The sequence below is a fragment of the Musa acuminata genome, chromosome BXJ2-1 (assembly GCF_036884655.1).
Source record: "Musa acuminata AAA Group cultivar baxijiao chromosome BXJ2-1, Cavendish_Baxijiao_AAA, whole genome shotgun sequence".
Taxonomy (NCBI): domain Eukaryota; kingdom Viridiplantae; phylum Streptophyta; class Magnoliopsida; order Zingiberales; family Musaceae; genus Musa; species Musa acuminata.
This window is the reverse complement of record NC_088338.1, coordinates 9,052,051-9,074,078: the sequence shown is the minus strand read 5'-3', so window position 1 is coordinate 9,074,078 and position 22,028 is coordinate 9,052,051. Positions and strand designations below refer to the sequence as shown.

Genomic DNA, 22,028 nt, shown 5'->3' with positions numbered 1-22,028 from the left:
GGCTGATTCTTCTTCTGCCATCCACTTGGCATCTCTGGCAAGATGGCTTGATGGAGAGTTCTCATCCAAACTTGAGAGTCACAATTACCGGACTCTGTCCTGCCAAGGAACTCAGGTCAGCTGGGTGGAGTGCTGCCCATGCAATGCCTGAATAGATTTAAAGCAAAAGGTAGTGCAAGCAACGAGGACCGCATAAATAATTGACAGCATTGACAAGGAGGATCAGATGCTAAGAATACTTATCTTCTGCAGAAACGTCGACGGTGGTAAAAAGAAGGAGCCTCATGTGGCCACCGTCTTCCTCCGGCTAGGAAATGGCTGACAATGTCAGATGCATTTATGGAGCCAAGATGGGTTGCCAATTTTGGTTCCTGCACAAGCAAAAGACATATATGGTCAAACACAATCTGTTGATACAATCTATCTGATACAATTTGTTGCATTGTACCTCAAACACATATATAGTCAAGTCATTCAGGTATACAAGAATTTGGATGTCCAGCCCGATATCAAACAATAGACAGAGAGGAAAAAAGAGGCAGAAACTCAACACCCACTTTACAATGTATACCTCATCTAGACTAAAATAATACACCCTAACAACCTGGGATGTAAGTTGTTCAGTCATCAAACTTAATCTGACCATGACCATTAATTGTGGCAGGCTACAGATAAAATAGAAAAGATGAAAAACCTAGGCTTGTATTAATAAATGATGTACAAGAACCATAAATTAGTAATACACATGCCTTCCCACAGACATGAAACTGGTGTGTTACAGTACTGAAAATACCTAACCATTTGTTACAACAAATTGGGCTGAGAAGCAAGTTGCTTTACATCAGCCTGTAGACCGTAAATCAAATGGTTCGATAAAACGAGCAGACCTTCGTCTTCTTTTCCCATCAGGTGTAAACCTGATGATGCTGCCCTTACCAAGCTTAGCAGAGAACCTGCCATTCTGAGCTGCTGAGTTTGAGGGTGAGATGGCCTCTGAAGTAGAGAAATTAGTTTTCTTGCACACTTTTCTAACAGGTGACTTCAATCTTTTCCTTGCTGAACGGTCATTAATTTCCCCTCTTCTGCTACCGTTGCCAGTGAGCTTGACATAAAAAGGATTTAAATCCGTGTGGCATACTAGCTCACCCTTGGCTGGAGCTGTTTGGAGATCAACATTCCCATTATTTACCTGACACAAAAAAATGAGAATCAGAAAAGTACCACTAGAAATAAGAACAAAATTATTGATTTACTTGAAAGAATAGTTCGATAGCACATCGTTCCAAGAAAAATTCTGCCAATAGGCAGAAAATAAGAAACCAGTACAAACCAGCTGCAGCAGTGCAGAAAACATTCTAGCAACTTCATGTTTGGATTGACCCTTAACAACATTTGTAAAGGGTATGCCGTCTCCACTCTCTGCTTCTATCAAAAGTTTGTCCAAGATTCTCTCACCATACAAGTGAATATCAAAAGGCGGGCATATCTCCTGTAAAATGAAGTTTATAAAAAAGAAAATGCTTTATGAAATCCAGAATAAATGTATTTTTTTGTACTATGATATAGATCTGAACAGCAGGTGCATGAAACAGGTTCCTATAACTTACTTGCTCTTCCAAAGTTTGCTCAACTCGCTGCTTCCATGTTGAAACCCGTGCAGCCATCTCTGTCTGCTTCTCAGTTTCGGCTATGCTAGCAAGCAGGGAATCCTATACCAATATATTATACCACAGTTTGAAAGCAATCAATTGCATAGCAAACCCCAGATATATATATATAAACTAATGGTAGTTACTACGAAGCAAAAAACACACAAAATATAGTCACAAGCTAGCCATAAAAAGATTATGAAACAAAACTTGAGAGAATCCAATTTTACAAACACCTGTGCAACACAAGTTTCATCGATATTATTTCCAATTTTATGTATCCCTGTCTCACCATTTAGCTATGTTACCAACAACATCCTTAATAGTCCAACAATGCACATATCATGCTAGACTGCATGTACCAATATACATGGAAGGGAAGAGAAGTTTATCTTACTCAAAATTAAGGACAGAAGACATTTGTCTCAAATGACTTGAGGTCCTCGAGGATAGACAACCACAAGTCCAAATGAGAGAAAGAATAGAGGCTTCGTTTATCAAGACCATTGTATATATTTCCCACAACATCTTCATGCATGTGTAGTCCACAGCCGGTGGTTGTTTGTGTCGTGATTTATAATACCAATTGTATCGGTACACACACCAACCAGGATTTACCGGTTCGATCAAACATCAGTATCCATTCAATTTAGTATCACTCGACGTATCACTTCTTTATAAATTGTTCTATAAATATCAGATGGAACAGATCAGTTTACCATTAGGTAACTAGGTATCATACAAGATGTTGTAACCAATATCAGAGTTATTGTTAAATACATCAAGAAGACAAAACCGATGCAGGCACAAGCAGGAGAAAAAGTACTGTCAAATAATCATATAAAAGAATTATAATTTAACATCTTGAGAATCTAATACATTAGAAGTTAAAAAACCTTTAAAAACCAAAGAATTTACTTAAAATATCATCTTTGCAGTTGATTTTTAAAGCATATAATCAGCCGGTTGGATAGCATCCAACTCACAGATACATCTGGAATGATTCTGTGGGGCACAAGATCCAAGGAAAAGTGCCTCTCGTTTGCCACTGTTGCACTGATTTCATTCATATATTATATTTATTGTAACAGCAAACATCCATCAATGTCCATGTCTATTACATTATCAGATTAGCTTTTCAGTCCTATCCACATAACATCACTAATAGGTCTGAATCAATGCCCTACTTTTATATTGGTAACGTAACTAATTCATCTGATACTCATCATTATCTACCTTACATGTATTTTCATATTATCTGTAGTTGGTATGATTGGACCACAACCAGTTTAAATCAGACATAGTTCAAACTATAGTAATTATCATGTGCATAACTGAATTTGAAAATACTGATTCGAAGTGGATATTGAGATAAAAGTGGTTAGATGGTGTGTCCAGAAAAATGATCATCACTTACATGATAAAGGTAGGAGCTATAACATATGAGAGAGCTGAATCCAATCATTAAAGAAATCACCATTTTCACTACAACTGAGCTAGATAAGAGTAGTAAGACATTGCATCCAGAAAAATCATTATCACTTACATGACAAAGGCAGGAATAATAACTTATGAAAAAGGGATAGAGAGAGAGGGAGAGGTGAATCCAAAAACTTAGAAATTATCTTCCACTGTTCATGTACAGAAAGTTGTGGGCAAATCAGGTACCATTCACAGAATTGTATTAATGCAGTTATGCAGGTCAGACAAGTTCAGATCCGCACATTAAGCAATTATTTTTTCTGGATGCAGCACATAATGTAAAATTTTTAATGGTCATCCAATCAGTGCAATAATTTTTTACCATCTGAGCTTCTAGAAATATCATAGGTGCCTAGAATCAGTCTACAGAAATATCAACTGAAGTGATTGTTAGAAATCATCACACAATTTTTTTTCAAAATATAAAAAGTATTATTGCTGAAGAAGGCTATTACATACTAATCCATGCTCCTCAGAGCATAAAAGAGGAGAAAAACTCGAAGGCCATTCGATTTTCCAGGTCTCGTGGTCTTTGTGTTTTTAGCATATTGTGCCGACCTGTGTGCACAATCATTTCCTTCTCTATATGCACAACTATTTCCTTCTTTATAATGTGGGAGAAGTTGTAACGATCAAAAAAGCAAACAAGAGACCAAATCATTACACAATTAAAATGACACCTGGTACAACTAGAAAATATATACATAATATAAAAGTTTCACTTTTGTTCCTTTACCAGGTGTGCCCGACACAAATCTTCAAGGTTTGCATGCAAATCTGGATTCTCTTGTTCGAAAGCTTTAACACCATCAGAGGTATTTGCACCATCACCTTGCTGCATATGAATGATATGTAAGGCATCAAATCAAAGATAACTTAGATAACTAATAGAGTCAAAAGCAGAATGTTAATAGAATGTAACCTTTTCATTGCAGAGAGGTCCTTCTGCATCTGTATCATACATCTCATTTGGTAAATCAGTTTCCTCTTGACTAAAGTCAGGAACATCATTCTCAACTCCATTCTCACCATTGTCATCCCCAAAATCACAAAAACAGTCATAGGTTACTTCTTCTCCAAAGTTGAGAGTTCTTCTTAGCTACATTCAGAGAGATGATCTGAGATTATTTATATAATATGTGCTTGGAATGTATATAGGTAACATCAAGTAAACAAACTTCTAGAAAGCACCTTTTCAAAGAGAGGCAGTGGTTCAGATTCGTGCAATCTTTTCTGCAAACTTTGTTGTGCTTTAAATGATTCTGCAAACTCTGGATCAATGATAGCATCAAGTTTTGCAATAGGAAACTGAGAAGTCTGGGTGTTCCGCCTAGAATAATGAGTCACATGCCTTCCAAATCCCTTTACTATTAAAACAAGGCAGGAGCCAAAAAGTTAGACAAAGAAAGAGAGATATCTCCTTATAAAGAAAGTGAAGCCTCACCTCTTTTAAATGGTTTTACTTTCAAGTTTCCTGGTTCATGAGGATTCAATGGCTTCCAGGGATCATCAATATCGTCATCAGATTCATCCTGAGGATTTGAACTTGCAAAATTGGGTTCATCTACATGATGCATGTCATCATCAGGATAACCATGGTCAACATGTGATCCAGCAAACTGGGTGTCATTGTTGATCCCAAAGCCATAACAATCCTCTGAAAATTCATTTATATTTATGCCTTGGTTTTTCCCAAGACTTGATTTATGAGCAGTTCCCCCAGATCTTATAATTGGAGATTTTAATGGACTGCGGCGTTTTTTAGATCTCACTGAACTGCCTGTTCTTGAAAAATCATAAACTGCTCTAGCATCACAAGGATCTAACAAAAGAAAATCTCCATAAAAATCACAGGTTGCTAACTGCAATAACAAAATAAGACTGAGTTAACATAAAAAATTCAAAATTTCAAAAGGGACCAAAACATGCATAAGTTTAGATACTAAATTACCAGAAATGTTTCTAATTCACTACCGTCACCACAGGAATCTAAACAGTCTCCTTCTAGCACAAGCAAATTGGCAGGAGGCTTGGCAAAATGCTTTGAAGATTCGTTTTTCTCAGGCTCATCATCCAGACAATTCTTTGCTACAACTGATTTATGAAAATTACTTACAGGTCAGTGTTGGATTCACCTTCGAGCTAGCAAAACAAACAGCAAATACTGTTTACCTGGCACATCATCTAACCCCAAAAAAAATTCATTCCCTTCATCAAAAAATGCATTGGATTCATCTCCATTTGCATCTGGCTGACTAGAAGCATTTTCATCTTGATGATGCCTGCAAAGATGTACAAAAATATTATAGGAAGTTTCAAGGCTTAAATATTGTAAGAAAGAAAAATAAAGTTTCTTGAGTAAAAGAAAACTCTGCTGGTATATATAAAAATGAAATCAAGATATGCTAGATAGACTTTGACCGGTCCCAACCTATGACGGCCCAGAAAAATGGCCCTGTTTGGCCAGATTATAGGGCTGCACAATTCAGTTGTTCCTATTTCCTGCAGGGCCTTCCTATGATTCTGATAAGTAGGTTCTCATGGCAATCATATCAACACCCATTCTGCACTGATATGACTTGGGGATGACATGGACCCACATGATCTGTTTAAATCTAGATTCGGAAATTCCTACATGGACAATGAGAGGCAGCCTCTACTGTTCCTACTGGCAGGAACTTATTATAACTTAGAACAGAAAAAAAAGAAAAAAGAACAAAGTATAGAAACACATATTTCAAATGACACACATCTACTATCATGAACTACAGAAGGAAAAACGATAATCTCAAAGTATCAAGAGTCTATTGAAGATGAGTTCAAGATAGACAAAGGGAATCTGTACATGCTGCACTATACAAAGTTACAGATAGAGTGGCATATGAATGGCATGAGATAAGTAACTCCCTGACTACAAGAAAACCATAAAATTGCTTTAAACAAATCAACACGTAGGGTAAACAGACTTCAACCAAGAACCTAGCTAATAAAGCACTGACAGATTAGTTGTGAAACAATTTGCGAAACCTCTAGCCCATACGGTTAAGGACTAAGGATTGCATGTGGAGGATACTGATTCATAATTCTTTGAATATTGTGTAGTATATATATATATTCAACAATTGAAATTACTGCTGCGTTATGACTCTGATAAACACAAATAACTGAAAAAAAGAGTTTCGAAGTGTGAATTTAAAATAGCGAATTCACCAAAAACATACAGGCGAATTCAACAATTTATAACTTCTGATGAATGAATAAAAAGTTTTTAGTTGTATATTAATAGAGACACATCACAAGAAGCAACAGTAGCCCACTCATTCTTGATGTGAAATAGTAATACCATTTTTCGTTTATATGAGATGCAATGCAGTAAAAGCTAGAAATTGTGAACTTTACTCATGAATCAATGACAGGACAAGAGTTTATTGGATCAACCATACAGAAAGATATCCACAAACCTACCAAATATGTCAAAAAGGTGTAGAAACCAAACCTCTTCTGCGAAAGAAACTCCAAGGCATGCAAGACCAGCGAATGAAGGAAATCGACCTTCCGGCTATACACCTGAATGGAGCCCTGTAGCAGCAGCGCAGCTAAACCCCAATTCCCCATTTTTAAAGACAAAAAAATCAAGAAAATCAGAAAAAATCGGGGAGTAAAGAAGAAAACTTAACCAGGGATCTAAAATAAGAGACCTTCGGCAAAGTTCACGGAGTTGAGCTCGTGGTCCTGATCAGAAGAAATCTCGCCGGTGCAGATCTTCAAGAGGTACTCCTCAAGCTTCTTGGCGAGGTCGACCTCCCAGTTAGATTGGAGGTCGCGATTGGGTTGGAGGACGTGGAATCGCGTTCCACCGGACTCGTCGCATCCCACTAAGTCGTCTCTACCGCTCATCTTCAAAAGACGGAGGCGAAACGCCCATCGGCGGCCCTAGCTCCTCGGCCCCATCGCGAAGGCGGAGATCCAAGATCACGGAATCGAAAGAAGAACCCTAGGCAACGAAATCTTGGCGTTGATCGGAAGCTTGGGTTTGAAGCGTCTCGACCTGGAAGTGGAACCCTAACGAGCAAACGAGAGAGATGGAAATGTTTTTCGTTTTCCCGCCCGACGATTTGAAGCAAGACAGGGGGCGAGCGGAACACGATAACACGCTCGATCACAGCCGTCGAATGGATAGATCAGGTCACGGGATGTGCAAGACATCACAGGAACTCAAATAGAAAGAGAACAATAAAACGTTAATTGAGGGGGCCATTATAGCATTATTTGTTATTTATCCTCTTATTTATGTCATGACGTTTACCCTCTAAAGTAAAAGTAAGAAAGGTTTATGACGTAAGATTTGCACTTTTTATTTTTTATTCTTTCTATTGTAGGATATTTGTTTTAAAAACATGTTTGATAGCCATCTTCAATTGCATAGCTTTGGGACGTGAATATAGAAAATAATTCAGCAGTTTCAAAAACAAATGGATGTAAGAAAAAAAAGAAGAAAAGATCAATGCAATTTGATCAAACGCATCACAAAATAAAAACAAATGACAATCTAAACGAGTATATAGATAATATGAAACTTTCAACTTTTTTTTAGTCATTCAAGATCCCTATTAATGGAATCTTAACCAAAGACTTGTAAGTTAAAGTAATTAAAAACATTAATTTATTGAGTTAAATTTATTATTCTGCAGACAATCAAGAAGAGTGTTAAGCCAAAAAGCCTCATCAATGTTCAAAAGATGATAAATATCTCTACAATTCAGAGGAACCTATCAACCAGAAAAGTTTCTTAGGTAATTAATGTTCTAAAATTAAGGTTGGAAATAATTGCAGCCAGTTGATCATTAATATTGTACTGGTTCACGTTACAACTATAAGAACCAAAGAAAAAAAATACTCCCAAATAAGTGGAAATAGAATATAATGATGATGATGACAATAGACTATATTCCACGAGGCACAAAGACTACAATGTACAATTTCTAATTGCATTTGGGATTGTGGCCTCAGCTAAACAGTTCAAAGAACTGGATCTCACCAGAAGACCTAGGGCTCATATGGTATTCTAATTAGGAAAAAAGTTACAAAACCACATGAGCAGATCATGCCTAAGCAGAAAAGAATGGCTGACAAGATGTCAGACTGTGTACCGTTCATCCCAATCCTAGCCACCACCAACAGGACAAGCTCTAATACAAATTGAGAAGATATACAACTTTATACCGGGCGATCCGGTCACAGAAATAAATCTTATTGCCGTGGTGCAGGCAATTAAGAAGCTGAGATCACTGCCGAGGCCTGAAGCAGATGCAAGAATAACAGGCATTCAAGGTTTTGATTGCTCTGGCATGTTCAATGATAATCTAGAAATCTCAGGACGAGGGGAAGAATGGTGTGATTCTTCGAGTATTTGTATTTCCTACATATCAGAATCCAAAGTAAAATGCATTCTAAAATTTAGTTAACCAGTTTTCTAAGAGGGAACTTGAGAAACTTGGAAGAACAAAATCACGAAAACATGACAAGTTGATGATACACTTTGATGCGGAAAAACAAGTTGGAAAACACCACAAACCTGTGAAACAGCTGAGGATGTAGCGTTGAGGGACATCAGATGAGATTTAGAATGCACCCGATGCCTGCGCTGCATTTGCTCAAACTGTTGCAGCCTTGCAGGAAAGTTGATTGCATTACAAACATTTGCAGCATCTTGAGTTTTATTGTCCTCCATTATTTGTAAAATCTGGGAATATGGGTTTCCTGATGACGAATGCTTTAGTTGTTCAATACTGACTGCGTAAGATGGTACAGTTTTTAAACGAGTCCGTAATATCTTGAATGCTGCACTTTGCTGCATGCATATAATAAGAGAATAAGTAGTTAACAAGTGTACAATGAACCAAGAGAAACAGCAACCACAGGATATACACTTATGCTGAGCTTTAAGCTAATAGGCCAGAAACACTTTCGAAAACAACAGATTCCTAGTTTGATAATTTAAATTTGGTTTATTCCCAACAATTCAGTTGAATGTATGCTTTCTTAGTTGCAGAGCTACCCCCAGCTTAACATACTTTACTGGCAGCCCATTTAGTTCTGTGTAATTTGTGGCAATATCGAGAAGGTGGACTTCAGTGCAGTGGAATTCCTGAATATTTCATTCCTTGATGCATGGTTTGATAAAAATGTACATGGAAAAGTGATGGTGAGGGATTATGCTAATGTATAATAGATGGTTGATAATTAAAGTTCATACACTTGGAAGATAGAAGTAGACATGAGGATTAAACTCGCACTTTGCCTACTCCACACCAGACTAGGGTCCAAACAAACTTCAAAGGGCTCTTGGATTTTCTTTAAGAAACTTCATTTGCCCTAGAATACCATATGCAGTTAACCGCAGTTATGAGTCCATGTGCATTATATTTACGAACATTTGCTAGTCTTTTACTCATGGTTCTAAGTACCATCCGGATTGGCTCTTATTGAGCAGTATTTGCCAGTCAACAGCAAACCAGCACATGGACCAACCTTTTCCATGTCCAGTTCAGGCCTCCCTCTTTTCCTCCTGTGACACCCACCCATTCCTGCTGGCCTGGGTACTCCTCTTCCTCACCTCTGTACCTTTCAAGGTACCACAGCACATACCATCATACCATTTGTCAACACACTAATACAAACCAAAACCACAAGAGTCATGCCAGCTTCCTGTCCTACAATTTATACCATCGTTTTACTTTATAAACAAGTACCTTCTTGCTCAATATTTTGACAGCATAGGAGAACAGACAAAATAAACTAGAATGCACCATCTGCATTATTGACCTCCCGAGTTTATCAGCAACCATAACTCCAAATATATACATGTAACTCACATGCCACTTTCATTGTGCAAAACACCATGTCTCAGAAACATATATATTTGAAGTAAAATTATGAAAGAGTATCAGCAATCCCATTGAATATTTCCAAAATAACCCAAGGCCAAGCCTCCTTTCTGCCTCAAGTTTCTACCTTCCTAATTTTGGAGCATTCTTGTTCTACCTCTCCAAATGAATGATGTCCTTCAACAGAGTTATCCACAAGGATAGCTACAACCTCAACCTCATTTTGGCAAAGCTTAGTCATCTTCTAACCTGTAATCTTTCAAGTAATGTCCAAACTTCCAAGCTCACTAACACCTTTGCAACCCCACCTTGGAGCCCAACCATTAAGCCAAATGTTTCAGAAGACGAGCCACAACACCTATGCAACATCTTAATACAGTGGGTGCCTAGGTTATTTAAACATGTAGATACCATTGAATGAAGTCACCAGGTGCTTGCCTAGGTGCCCAGGCGAGGCGAGGCGAGGCGAGGCGAGGCGAGAGCGCCCGCCTATTGGGTTGGTCAGGTGACTTCACTCAGGCATGGCCCAGGCACTCGCCTTGGCCCAAGTGTGCCCGCCTGATTAAACTTAGGCGAGGCCAAGCCTGAACCAAACCAAAATAGTATTATCTGGTTCGATTGAACAGGTTATCTAACGCAAAAATCCCACTTTCCCATGCGCAAGTCATGCCCTAACACAGAAATCCCTCTTTCCCATTATGTTTCTGCAAGGTGGCAGAGTTCCTCCCATCGGCAAACAATGGCAGCAGCAGCGGTGACGGCGTCTTTCTCCAACAGCAACGTCGACGTCTTCCTCCAGCGGCAGCAACAGCGACGATGTCTTCCTCCAGCAGCAACAGCGGCGGCGTCTTCCTCCGATGGCAACAGTGGCAGCTTCTTCCCCTCCCTCCTACCTCTGCCCTGTCCACCCCCACAGGCCTCGTCGTAGAACCCCCTTCCCCAATTGCTCTTCCCTCCTCCCCGTTCACCGCTGCCTTCTTCCACTCCCTCTTCCCTATTCACTGCTGCTTTCTTCCCCGTTCATCAGTGCCTTCTTTGCTGGTTGTCAATTTTTATGGTTATGTTTCAATTTTTAGATAAATCAGAGTTGATTATTTTGGTCTAAGTTTGTGAGAACAGCAGTTGCTTACTGTGGTGAACAGAAGCTGCCATCTAGGTTAAGTTGACCTGGGAGCTCTCTAGTGGGGCTTGAGCAGCCCTGTTTATAATAATTAACAGCAGCTATTTATTTTTATTAATCATGAAATATATTTTTTAAATTATAATATTCGGGAGCGTCTCGCTTCGCTCTAGCAAGCACCTAGCTCCTCGGATATTTTGGGTGCCTAGCGCTTTTGACTACACTAATACTATGACATCTGAAACAGCAAAGCTGAAAGGCATCTACAAAACAGAAAAAACCATACAACTACAAATTAGTGAGTCATATCAGTTAGCTAATAAACAGGGAGAGTAAAGCGGAAGAATGGGGATGGGAAGGTTGAATTGACAAAAAGCTAGCATCCAGGTTGAAGAATAGAAAGATTAACAACCCTTCATATTTCCTCTGTTTTCTTTACTTTTTATTCTCTCCCTCCCTTTTATAGTTTTTCTTTCTTTTTTGGCTGTGGATAGTGTGTTACTTGTGAAACCATCAAAATGTAAGGGGTTATCACTTGTGAGTTCCACGACTCAGCAAGTTCTGCTTTGGTGTAGCGACAGTTCATGCAGCAACTGCAACTAGAAAAGGTTTTTGGTTGGTTATCAGCCCCTCGCCTCCACCATAATTGTTTGGTAGTATATTCATCATAGCCTACAGACACAGAAATTTGTCCCAAAGCTGGTTTTCTCGAACAGTAACTAGACCAATTTCTGAGGCTACAAGTTGTAGCTTGCCTTATGAATGACATTTCTTCACTGAGACATGCACAGATCTGTTGAAGAAAACTATTTTAATTAAAATAATATCATAAATATGCAGACACCAGTAATGCAATAGCTGCACAAACATATAACTTAGTACATCCTTAGTTGAATATCTTATTGTTTATGGAGACTCCATCCAACAATTTAGATTGCCATCTTATTGTTGAATGCAAAAACATACATCTTTATTGTAAGTCAGTATCAATTTAACTACCGACATGAATCATGTCAACCACTTGGTTTCTGTCAAGTATGTGCTCAATCAGGTAGTAAAAATCTGTTTTTCAAATATTCAAGCCTAATGGAGACAAATTTTGAGCTTACTAAAAAATGAACAATATACATGCACCAACAGAGAAACATACCTGTGGCAGAAGCAATAAAAGACCATACAGAGTCTTCAATAGCCATGTATGTTTTCCAGGCTCAAGAAGCTGTACAATTATGGTATATTAGTTGAAACATCAGAAAGAAGACCATGTACAGGTATTTGAAGCAAATATTGCTTATTAAAGATGAAAATGAGAACTCGTTCATCTAGCAAAAGACAGAAAAAGGTGCACCTCAACAAAACTCAATGCCAGAAAAACATGCAACAGAAAGCCAACAAAAGAAGTCAATAAGTCAAAGCACAAGGGATGTCATATCAGGGCTGATCAACTATAATAAACATCACAGAAGATAGCTCTGGACAAAATCTTCATATTCTAGGTAATCTGTTAAAACCAGGAATAGCTTCAGTTGTAAGGGCTACGTGACTTGGTCTTCCGTCAAGTACTTCTTTCAATTGCTTTCTGACAAAACTAGTCTTCTTACCAACAGAGGAAGTTAACCAACCAATGCCATTTATGCACCACTCAGGCCAGTGAGCCAAACATGGCTGGACTTGGCCAACAATTGAATGATACTGCACAATGACCACCACTGCTGGCATGGCCAGCACTCATGAATGATCGCTAGCACCAGCTGGCTGAACACAGTTGACAACCATCCAGATTGTCAAACTAACGAACTTGATCCTAGACTCAACAATTAGTATGCTAAATGCAAAAGTGCATCAGGATTGGGCTGGTCATAGACTTCCAATTTGTGAACCTGATCCACTTAACCAAGTTGGTTCGATCCAACCTCAAACGGATTAAACTTGGCTCATACTTTCAGCTGGTTTAAGTGAACTAACTAAAGGTGGAGACCAACTTGTAATAGGTAGATCCTTCTACAAAATCAAGAGTCATAGCTGTGAGAACTTGTGTGAATCTAGAGCAGCTTGTTACGTAATTAAATGATTACACAGCAATAGGATTACTCATTTCAATTACTTTATGCCGAATGAATAGCACAGTTATGCTCAAATCTTTTAATACAAGCATAGTTGGATATGCAGCACATAACATGTAAGCATGATATTTTCAGTAAACACTGCTATATCTACTAAAACCCTACATAACTTTTTGTTTTTTGTTAAGAACTAACAACCAAACAGCTCGATATAAAAGAATGGGAACCAATGTTTTCATACAACAAGAATATATTATTCAACTCTTCACTAAAAGATGCTACACATAACAACGGACGCTGGTATCCATGGAGAACCAAAGGCATCTCAAAATAATACATACTTGGCTGAGGTACATTGAGTTCACAGGAATTGATTGAATAACAAAAGATGGACTACTACAAGATGAGCAGGATGCTATGTGCACTATGTAGGCACATATTCAATCATACTACTGCCAAACAGGACTTCGTATTCAACAATTCATGACAGCGAGATGGATCACTACCAAAAGCAAGGAAAATAAAGAAATAAATGAGTTGTATAGGAATTGTACCTGCAATCTCAAGTAAGCAAAAATTGGAGTCTCAAGAAGTCGGACTAATTTGTCCAGCTGCACCAAGAACTTTCCATCGATGTCTTCTTCCCCTAGTGACTGGATTACAGAACTGGCATGATTGTATGCCTTCAATGAAAGGTGATAATAGTCAGAGCAATTGAAGTGATAGATACAGGCAAAATATCCAGGTAGCAATTATATAATAAATATGGCACCTGCGCTAGTAAACACAAACTGATTGTTGCCATCGGTGAATGGCACCAAGAAGAATACAATGATACAAATAAGTCCATGCCCAAAGATGTCACCAATGAATGCTTTAGGAGATTTCGCAACCCAGCCAATTCTGATGATGCAAGTAAAATCAAATTCAATGCCTACACAAAGAAAGTTATGTTAGAAAAAATTTCCCCCTCTTTTTGGCTCTGTGCAATGTTAATAATGTCCATTATTGTGATCAGCAATTGAAATAAAAAAGATACCTGAACCATAACCGATGAAAAATCCAAGTCTGATTCACCCTCTAAAATTAAGGAAAATTCTCGGTAAACACGTTCTGCATCCAAAAGGACACAAAGTCGGCGTACAATCATAGCCCCACGCCTGAAAAAAGATTGTAATAATTCAATTTTGCCAACTGTACAAGTTACAAATACACATTTTAGGTGTGTGCAGACCAACAATGAACTAAAGATTTATACTATGTTGGATTATAAGAAGAATTAACAGTCTCAGTTTACTTCATTGTTCATACATAAAGATTGTAGTGAAAAGGATAAGAATCGACTGGCCTTTCGAGAAGTGCACGGTCAATTTTAAAATTATAGACTACTAGCTCAACAAGGCGGCAAAAGTATTCAGCATCTTTTGCTATGCAAGCATGCACATCAAGCACCAAGAGGACAACCTGCCAACAAGAAAAACCCTCATAAATACAGCAGCAGAATAGCAGCAATGCTACTTTGATTGACCACAGGAAATTGTATTATTTTGAATAAAATATATAAGATGAATTTAGATGGTACACTTCATAACACCAGCCCAACAGTGAGCATATATTGACCATATAAATGCAACTCCACAATAGCAGATATATTAGAACAGTATACCCATATGATGAGAGGGAAGCCTACATCTCAAGTTGGTCGCATAATACAGACCATAAACATTGATGACAATAAATGATAATACTATGAAACAGAAAAGGCCTATAAGTAGATTGAGCATATGACATATAAGCTATATGAGGAAAATTTTAAGAGACACTAAAAGCCTTAAGAGAAGACAGTTGTTTCGGCACTATTGGCAAACTTAATAAAATAATTTATAGATGTGATGAAGATAGTGAAGATGCTTCTAAGATGTTTGACATCTTTAATAAGCAATACATACATACCAAACATAAGTTAAGAAATTTCTACCATATATGCTTGCCAGCATTTGCTGGCAAGTACAGAAAATTTAAGAATAGTAACAAACAAAATTTGTTCAGGTCCTTTTTTAACTGACAAAATTTGTCAGCACTAAATGGGTTAGTTCTGGAACAGTAAGAATCTCTTAAGGTTTCGCTACAAATATATATAGCTGACCAACCATATAACCTAAGATTTGGAGCACTTTGCCTTCTTTGCACTTTTGAGTTTCAAACACGCAAAGGAAAACAAAGTAGGCAATATAAAATTCTCCCAAGAAAGCAATGCAAGAAAATACAAGATGACAGCAGATAATTTATCTTCCCAAACTCCTTTTCCTTACAATCTGATATAGCACAAATAATGGCGGCACTACAAGATGGATGAATATAGTGTAAATTCTTTATTTGTTCTTAACCATGTTTACCCCCGATATCCTTATCCTACCGAATGATGTTTGACAGGTAAAACAGTGATATTTAATTAGTGTTAATCTTGCACCAAAAAAATAAATATTTGATATTAAGATTCAGATCCAAACATGGAAACAAAGACTGCTATGCAAAAAAAGCATATTAGGTTAATATGAATTTTATAGTTTATACTATCAAGCAAGGATTTTAATTTTGAATAATACCGCTCATACCGGGCGGTACATACCGGTCCGCCAGCAGCCCGGTACGCGGACTGCCCGCTACCAGGCGGCACCATCGATTGGGGCTGTTTCCGCCCCATTAACACCCTAAATTGGTCAGTGACGGTCGATTTCGACCGTCACCACCCACTACCAGATAGTATTAGCCAAGGGAAAAGAAAGAAAAGGGAGAACTTGGAGATCCGGCGCTGCTCTCCCTCGACGAACCCAATTCGTCGCTGCCCTCCCTCGCCAAACACCGCAGATGAGTTGTCGCCTCCTCGTCTGAGGTGACGAGGCCTCGACATCGTTGACGACTTCTCCTCATTCACGCAGGCAGAAGAAACCTTAGCGACATCGCAGGGAGAAGAAACCGAGCGTCGTCGAGGCGACGTTTCTTATCCATGCATGCCACTGCAGAAGTCTAACTGCTTGGGTGTCAATTCCATACCATCTTATACGAAGAGTCAGATGGAGCCTATCTTGTCCACTTTTGGTTGACTCAACTACATGACAAAAGCAGCAACATGCCAATAAATGAAGAAAATGCAACCAAGACACCACATGAACATTTTTATAACCAATGAATTTTGATCGATTGAATCATTGAAAGAAGCCTCCAGGAGATGACAACATGTGAATGCATGATACATGCTTACAAGTGGCATACATAAAAAATTCATTATTATTCCCCCTTTGCCCAGTCTTCAGCCCCAGCAATGTGTAAGTTCACAGGGAGTATGGTGCCATGTGTGATTGGCCCTTTTTTCTTTCTTGCCAATGAAAGACAATTTAATTTTGGCATGCTAATGAATGTCATTTATCTGGCCAATGGCATTCTACATTGTCAAATACAGCCATTAAATCAAGTCTGGAACACACACAAATCAGATAAAAGGTTTATCATTTAGAGGATTAATCAAGAAGAATCTTCGAAGAAGTACCTCATCTGAAGAATCTGAAAGTGCACTCAACAAGGAGTCATATGTATGATTCAAATATGAAATGACCTGTTCAAAAAAAAATTATAAACTTATTCCTGTACTAGAAAAGCTTTGTATAAGTTGGAGGACACAAGCAACAAAAAACAGTGGCTTAACCATCCTGATTCCTCATATAACTAATGGATACAAAAACAAACAATGTATTGAGATAACTGAATATGCTAATAATTAGTCAACAAATGCAACTCTTCATGCTAACTTCAACAAAGTAAACAAAGGTACTATTTTGATTGAAAACTACTACATGTGCAGATGAATGATATCACTAACCAATTACCTCAGTTCGATGCTGAGCCAAAAGCGTTGCTATCCAATGCAGCGCTTCAATTCGAGTAGTCTCCCATTCACTGGTTAAGTCTCTGAGATGATTATAAAAAAAATACCATTTAGTTCCATAAGTATATAGAAGACCTATAGAAAGGTTTGTTGTACAAAAAACAACCCTTCCATACAAATTTCTCTTGTCACCCATTTAGAGACACATGAGGTGCATTAACATGTATATACCAAATGCACAAGTAACCTTAAAGCCAAACTAATTGCAGGCGACTAAAAACTGCACCTCCTTGCAATAGAAAGGATGGCATGGATATTAAATCCATCAGCTGGATCAGCTCGAATGGCACGAAGCTCTTCATTGGTTTCACGAGCAACCTGTACATGAAAAGCATATGAAGGAGAATGGTATTTTTATTGCAAAAGTGATTACGAACAACTACAGCAAATGAGCATTAGACTTACTACTCTTATCTTCTCCTCCTTGTCAGATATGCAAGGTAATATAGCTCCCAAAATATCCGCATAGTAAGGAACAAGTTGTTCTCCACCAAGTCTTACAAACTCATTAATCTGCATTATCGATGCAGTTTAATTATATGTTCTAACAAATAATAATTTAATTACAAAGATAAAGATGAGATGACTTTTCCATAGGTTGAGGATGCCTAACTTCAAAATTCTAGAGAAGAGAATTATTGTTCAAGAAACTATGAAGAAACATTTTATCAGAACTCTGTATCCAGACCGTAAAAAGAAAGAAATTAACTTTTACCCATGTGATTGATGTCAACCGAGTGAATTCATCTGGAGAACCTGCCCTTTGTACCAAAATTTCTGCCATACGACCATAATCTACATTCTTCAAGATGGAAAAACAGGAATTAAGAAAAATAGGACAGCGACAACCATATTATGCACTATGGTCTCTAGAGATGACAGCTACCAGATTTGAGACTAAGGAAGATTCACAGATACAGACAGACACACACAGGAATGCTGAAAGATAATCCATTGAAAGAAGCCTTACTGGAGAATTCTTTATTTCTTGAAGAAACTCAGAAAGCGCAGAATCTGCTTGCTGTCGTATTTCATGACTGGAGTCACTTAGCATGTTAAACAAACCTGCAAAAATTAATTGCTCACCTATGACACCACAGCAGCGCAAACAAAAAAGTAGAGTTTTCTTTTTTTCAGATATATTACCATCAAGAAAATCAGGAAGGAAGCCAAGCATATCAATCTCTGGAACACTATCCAACACAGTGATCCAGCCGACTAGAAATTGTCGTACGTAAGGGTTAAGCACATTCATGCGCTCCCTTAGAAGTGGTATAAATTCTTCTATGCTTCAAAGAGATTTAGAAAATAAATAATAGTCATGCAAAGACATTTCAAGTGAAGTACATACAGAAATGAAGAAAATAAACAACGTAAGCCCAGCTGGTGCACCTGAATTGGTCACTGTCTGTCACAATATCCTGGCGAACATATTAAACCCAACTTTAGATAGCAACAAATCTTCAGAAATATTGTTTACAAGTTAGAAACAACAAAGTTAAATTTACTTTTATGAGCCGGTCTAAAAGATGAGCTGCACTCTGAACATTAGGATCTGAGTCTGCTGAAAGCTTACATAGTGCATCAAATATCTTGTTAAAGAAGGTTATAAAATCTCCTCTTACAACCTAAAAAATACACAGACAGAACATAGCTAATACATTAATGTACAAGACAATTTCAAAACATATCCAGACTGATTTGGCAAAGGCAATAGGTCCATACTTACCTTTGCAATATTATACAATGCTTCACAAGCATAATAGCGAACTCTGCTGTCTTGGTCAGCAAAAGAATTGAGTACTGGTGGTACAATTTGCTGAGAATTGGATGATCCAAGGAAAAAATGTTTTAGCTAAAATTCATAATATACCTTAGAAATAGTAAACTAAAAAAGCAATTCAACTTTCCTGCTCAAGCATTAGAACAAGATCATTGAGAATCAGAAAATATATGAACAGAAACTTATTCACATCATAGCAGGAAAACTATCACTTATAACTAACAAAAGTCCTATGATAATGAAGACTACATTATCAGCATCATCCAAGCCAGTCACTGTGGTGTCCGCAATAAAGCACAACTTCAAAATCAAGAAGACTCCATGAACAGATACCCATTCATGTTATACCTGGAAAACTATCATTTATAACTACCAAAAGTCCTATGATCATGAAGACTACATAATCAGCATCATCCAAGACTTTCCAGTCACTTTTGTGTCCGCAATAAAGCACAACTTTGAAATCAAGAAGACTCCACTCTCGACCTGATGTCAAATTTCCAGAGTTGGTATTTATTTCCCAGCTAAACAAGTTTAGCCAAATGTGAATTGTGGAAGGACTAAAGAGCTAAGATGTTGTATAAAAACCAAGCAAGTTACCATTGCAATTTAAGCTCGTATAACAAGAAAGAAACTCTCCAAAATTATTGTTGAAACTTGAGAGAACTTCAAAGAACAGAGGAAAACATGCTTATAAGAGTGATATTTGTCTCAGGATCTGAATGAGCTGAAAGAAGACAGCCCTACATAGATTATGAGGATAGAGATATTAAAAATGTCTTTTGAACATAAGTTTAGCTTTTTGATAGTAACAACCTTCTTGTATAAACTGCATAATTACTTTCATTTGTTTGGTTATGAATGCCTTGCACTAGCAGAAAGGCTACATAATCATTTAGTATATTGCAAGTCAACCTTCTATAACCAAGGGCCATCATGTCCATTCATACCAACTCCATCCATTTCTTCCTCGATCATCTTTTTTTTAGCTGCCCTTTGTGGCACTTCCACCTTCATTTGAACAACCTTACAGTTTCATGCATTACAGAATTTTTTGGACGTATCTAAAATAATGCATGGATTGTTAGCACAATGATCCATCTTCAGTAATTCTGCATGTGGCAAACATGCTTTGTTTTGGCACTAGGCAACTGCATTCATCAAGACCCAAGACCACAAAGATCTGTGGCACATGAAAGGCACAGGTGTGCAACAACTACTTTGTGTCGTGTCACTTAGCCACCAGAAGTCCTCATTTCTAGGTTGCACCAAGTGTAACTAGTTCATTCTCTAATAGAAAAAAAAGAACATTAACATTGTTGATTCACCTAGATAGCTCTGAATCTATCATTTTATAATCTAACCTTCAATTTATGAATATATCTAGACCATTTTCACAAAAGGGTGAGTCAAAGAAAGCCTCACACAACATATAAGTATTGGGGGGAGCCTCGTGCACTAGGCACCTTCTTTTGCAGCAATTTCACTTTTTGCCTATCTTTTCCTCACCAGCTTATCCTCTGAAACAACACTAAGACAAAATAACGGGGTACAGCACATTATGTAGATTGTCTATACTTGGTTATTATAAGATGTTCATCATTGATTCCAATAAAGCTTCTTGATTCACGTATTCATTAGTTCGATTCAAATTAATGCTAGACATATTTTCATAGTATGTTAAGAAATGTGATGCATCTTCAAGATGATTTCAACCCCAGATATGCTAAAGATTAATTTCCTATCTTCCGATGGAATATATTACATCGTGATATGTCGAGTAAGAATTAAGAAGACAATTCTTTAGAATGAATACCAAATTTGGCTTAGTCCATTTAATCTTTAAGTGGAGTTGTTCCTTCATTTGCATGACACGTACAACTTTCTCAGTGAAGCACAGTATACTATTTGGGAAAGTAGAGGAAACTTTTATATCTTCCTTGTAATTAACCTTTTCCCATGTGAATTAACCAGATTCAAACATAGCTCAGCGCGAATGTATATCATCATGCAACTCGTGGTGCATAAATGACAAATTTGTTATTGGTGGCCAATTAAAAACTAACATGAATGTTGAAAGATACAACACCGTACTTGTAATCGAGGAAAAGGGCAAAGATGTTCTGTATTTTGCATATTGCTAACCTTAAGATGCTGAGCAGCTTCCGCCGACAATCCAACAGTAGCTGCTGCAAACCCTATTAAGCCACCCTGAAAGTGAAACAGCCAGGGACATTGTTGGCAACGAAGATCAAAAAGTGAGCTACCCAACTCCAAAACAACACTGCTCAGAATGAACGACCACAGGGTTTCAGACTTCTAAATCGAACCTTCCTATGGTTTGCCTGAGGCGAGTAAGCGAATTCTGTGGTCAACAGGTTAATCAAGGCCGATATCTTCTCATGCTCCCTGGCCACCGCGAGTTGCTTGACTATCCCTTCAATCTGCGCGCTCACAACATCCGAATTCAACCATTCGCATAGCAAACGACCAACCAGCCATCACAAGATAAACAAAAGGGCATCGGCCACAATACCTCGAGGGCCGCATTCTTCCGCTTCTCGTATAGCTTATCAGCAAGGTTCCGGAGAACGGACGCCGGGATCAAGGACAAGGCGTCGGTCATGTCGCCCGGGCGCACCAGGGTAGGGATTTCGAGGGTACCGATCAAGGATCGAGGCGGGTGGCCGTCTCCGGACCTTCTCCTCCACGAATCAGAACATCGCGGAGGGTAGAATCGCGTCGGACCCGATCGGAACCCTACACGGGCAAATCGGGAAAACTACCCCAACTATAGCAAGGCTTCCGTAAGGAGGAGACGAGAAGATCCGGCAGAGAGAGAGAGAAAGAGAGCGAGCTCGAGAAATCTTTCCTTTTTCCGTGAGCTCTCACTATTTCCACGCCCTTTGCTTTCTTCTTTTTCTTTTGTTTCCTTTCCCGTTTTCTACGCCTCGCTTTCACCGCTTCGGCTCCTGGCCTTTTTGCTTAATCATCCCTGCCACATGGCACCGTTACACTGACGCCCTTCCCCGTGGGGAGCAGCCGCTTCAGTAACGACTTGGCAAACGAACCGATGACGTTGTAGGCATCCAGAGGCACAC

The 22,028-nt window shown here is 38.3% G+C and overlaps 2 protein-coding genes across 3 annotated transcripts; both read right to left on the bottom strand.

The window, feature by feature from the left end:
• Positions 1-677: 677 nt before the first annotated feature.
• On the bottom strand, positions 678-7,904 carry LOC135598819 (condensin-2 complex subunit H2-like). Its single transcript, XM_065093174.1, has 11 exons — positions 6,830-7,904; positions 6,628-6,727; positions 5,304-5,413; positions 5,083-5,225; positions 4,576-4,993; positions 4,323-4,498; positions 4,054-4,230; positions 3,868-3,966; positions 1,608-1,709; positions 1,331-1,489; positions 678-1,189 (listed from the first exon to the last, which is right to left on the bottom strand). The coding sequence occupies exons 1-11, from the start codon at positions 7,026-7,028 to the stop codon at positions 842-844; spliced, it is 2,031 nt and encodes a 676-aa protein (XP_064949246.1). The 5' UTR covers positions 7,029-7,904; the 3' UTR covers positions 678-841.
• Positions 7,905-8,025: 121 nt separating this feature from the next.
• LOC103990873 (protein VAC14 homolog) lies at positions 8,026-22,011 on the bottom strand. Of its 2 annotated transcripts, XM_009410163.3 has the most exons (20): positions 21,464-22,011; positions 21,258-21,371; positions 21,073-21,138; positions 18,874-18,963; positions 18,653-18,772; positions 18,537-18,565; positions 18,291-18,433; positions 18,115-18,209; positions 17,860-17,946; positions 17,550-17,657; positions 17,371-17,462; positions 17,086-17,167; positions 16,749-16,814; positions 14,550-14,665; positions 14,241-14,361; positions 13,974-14,135; positions 13,756-13,884; positions 12,289-12,357; positions 8,707-8,982; positions 8,026-8,550 (listed from the first exon to the last, which is right to left on the bottom strand). In XM_009410163.3, the coding sequence occupies exons 1-20, from the start codon at positions 21,551-21,553 to the stop codon at positions 8,458-8,460; spliced, it is 2,148 nt and encodes a 715-aa protein (XP_009408438.2). In that variant the 5' UTR covers positions 21,554-22,011; the 3' UTR covers positions 8,026-8,457. The 2 variants fall into 2 exon arrangements, with proteins under 2 accessions (XP_009408438.2, XP_064949245.1); XM_065093173.1 differs by lacking the exon at positions 16,749-16,814.
• Between the last annotated feature and the right edge of the window lie 17 nt (positions 22,012-22,028).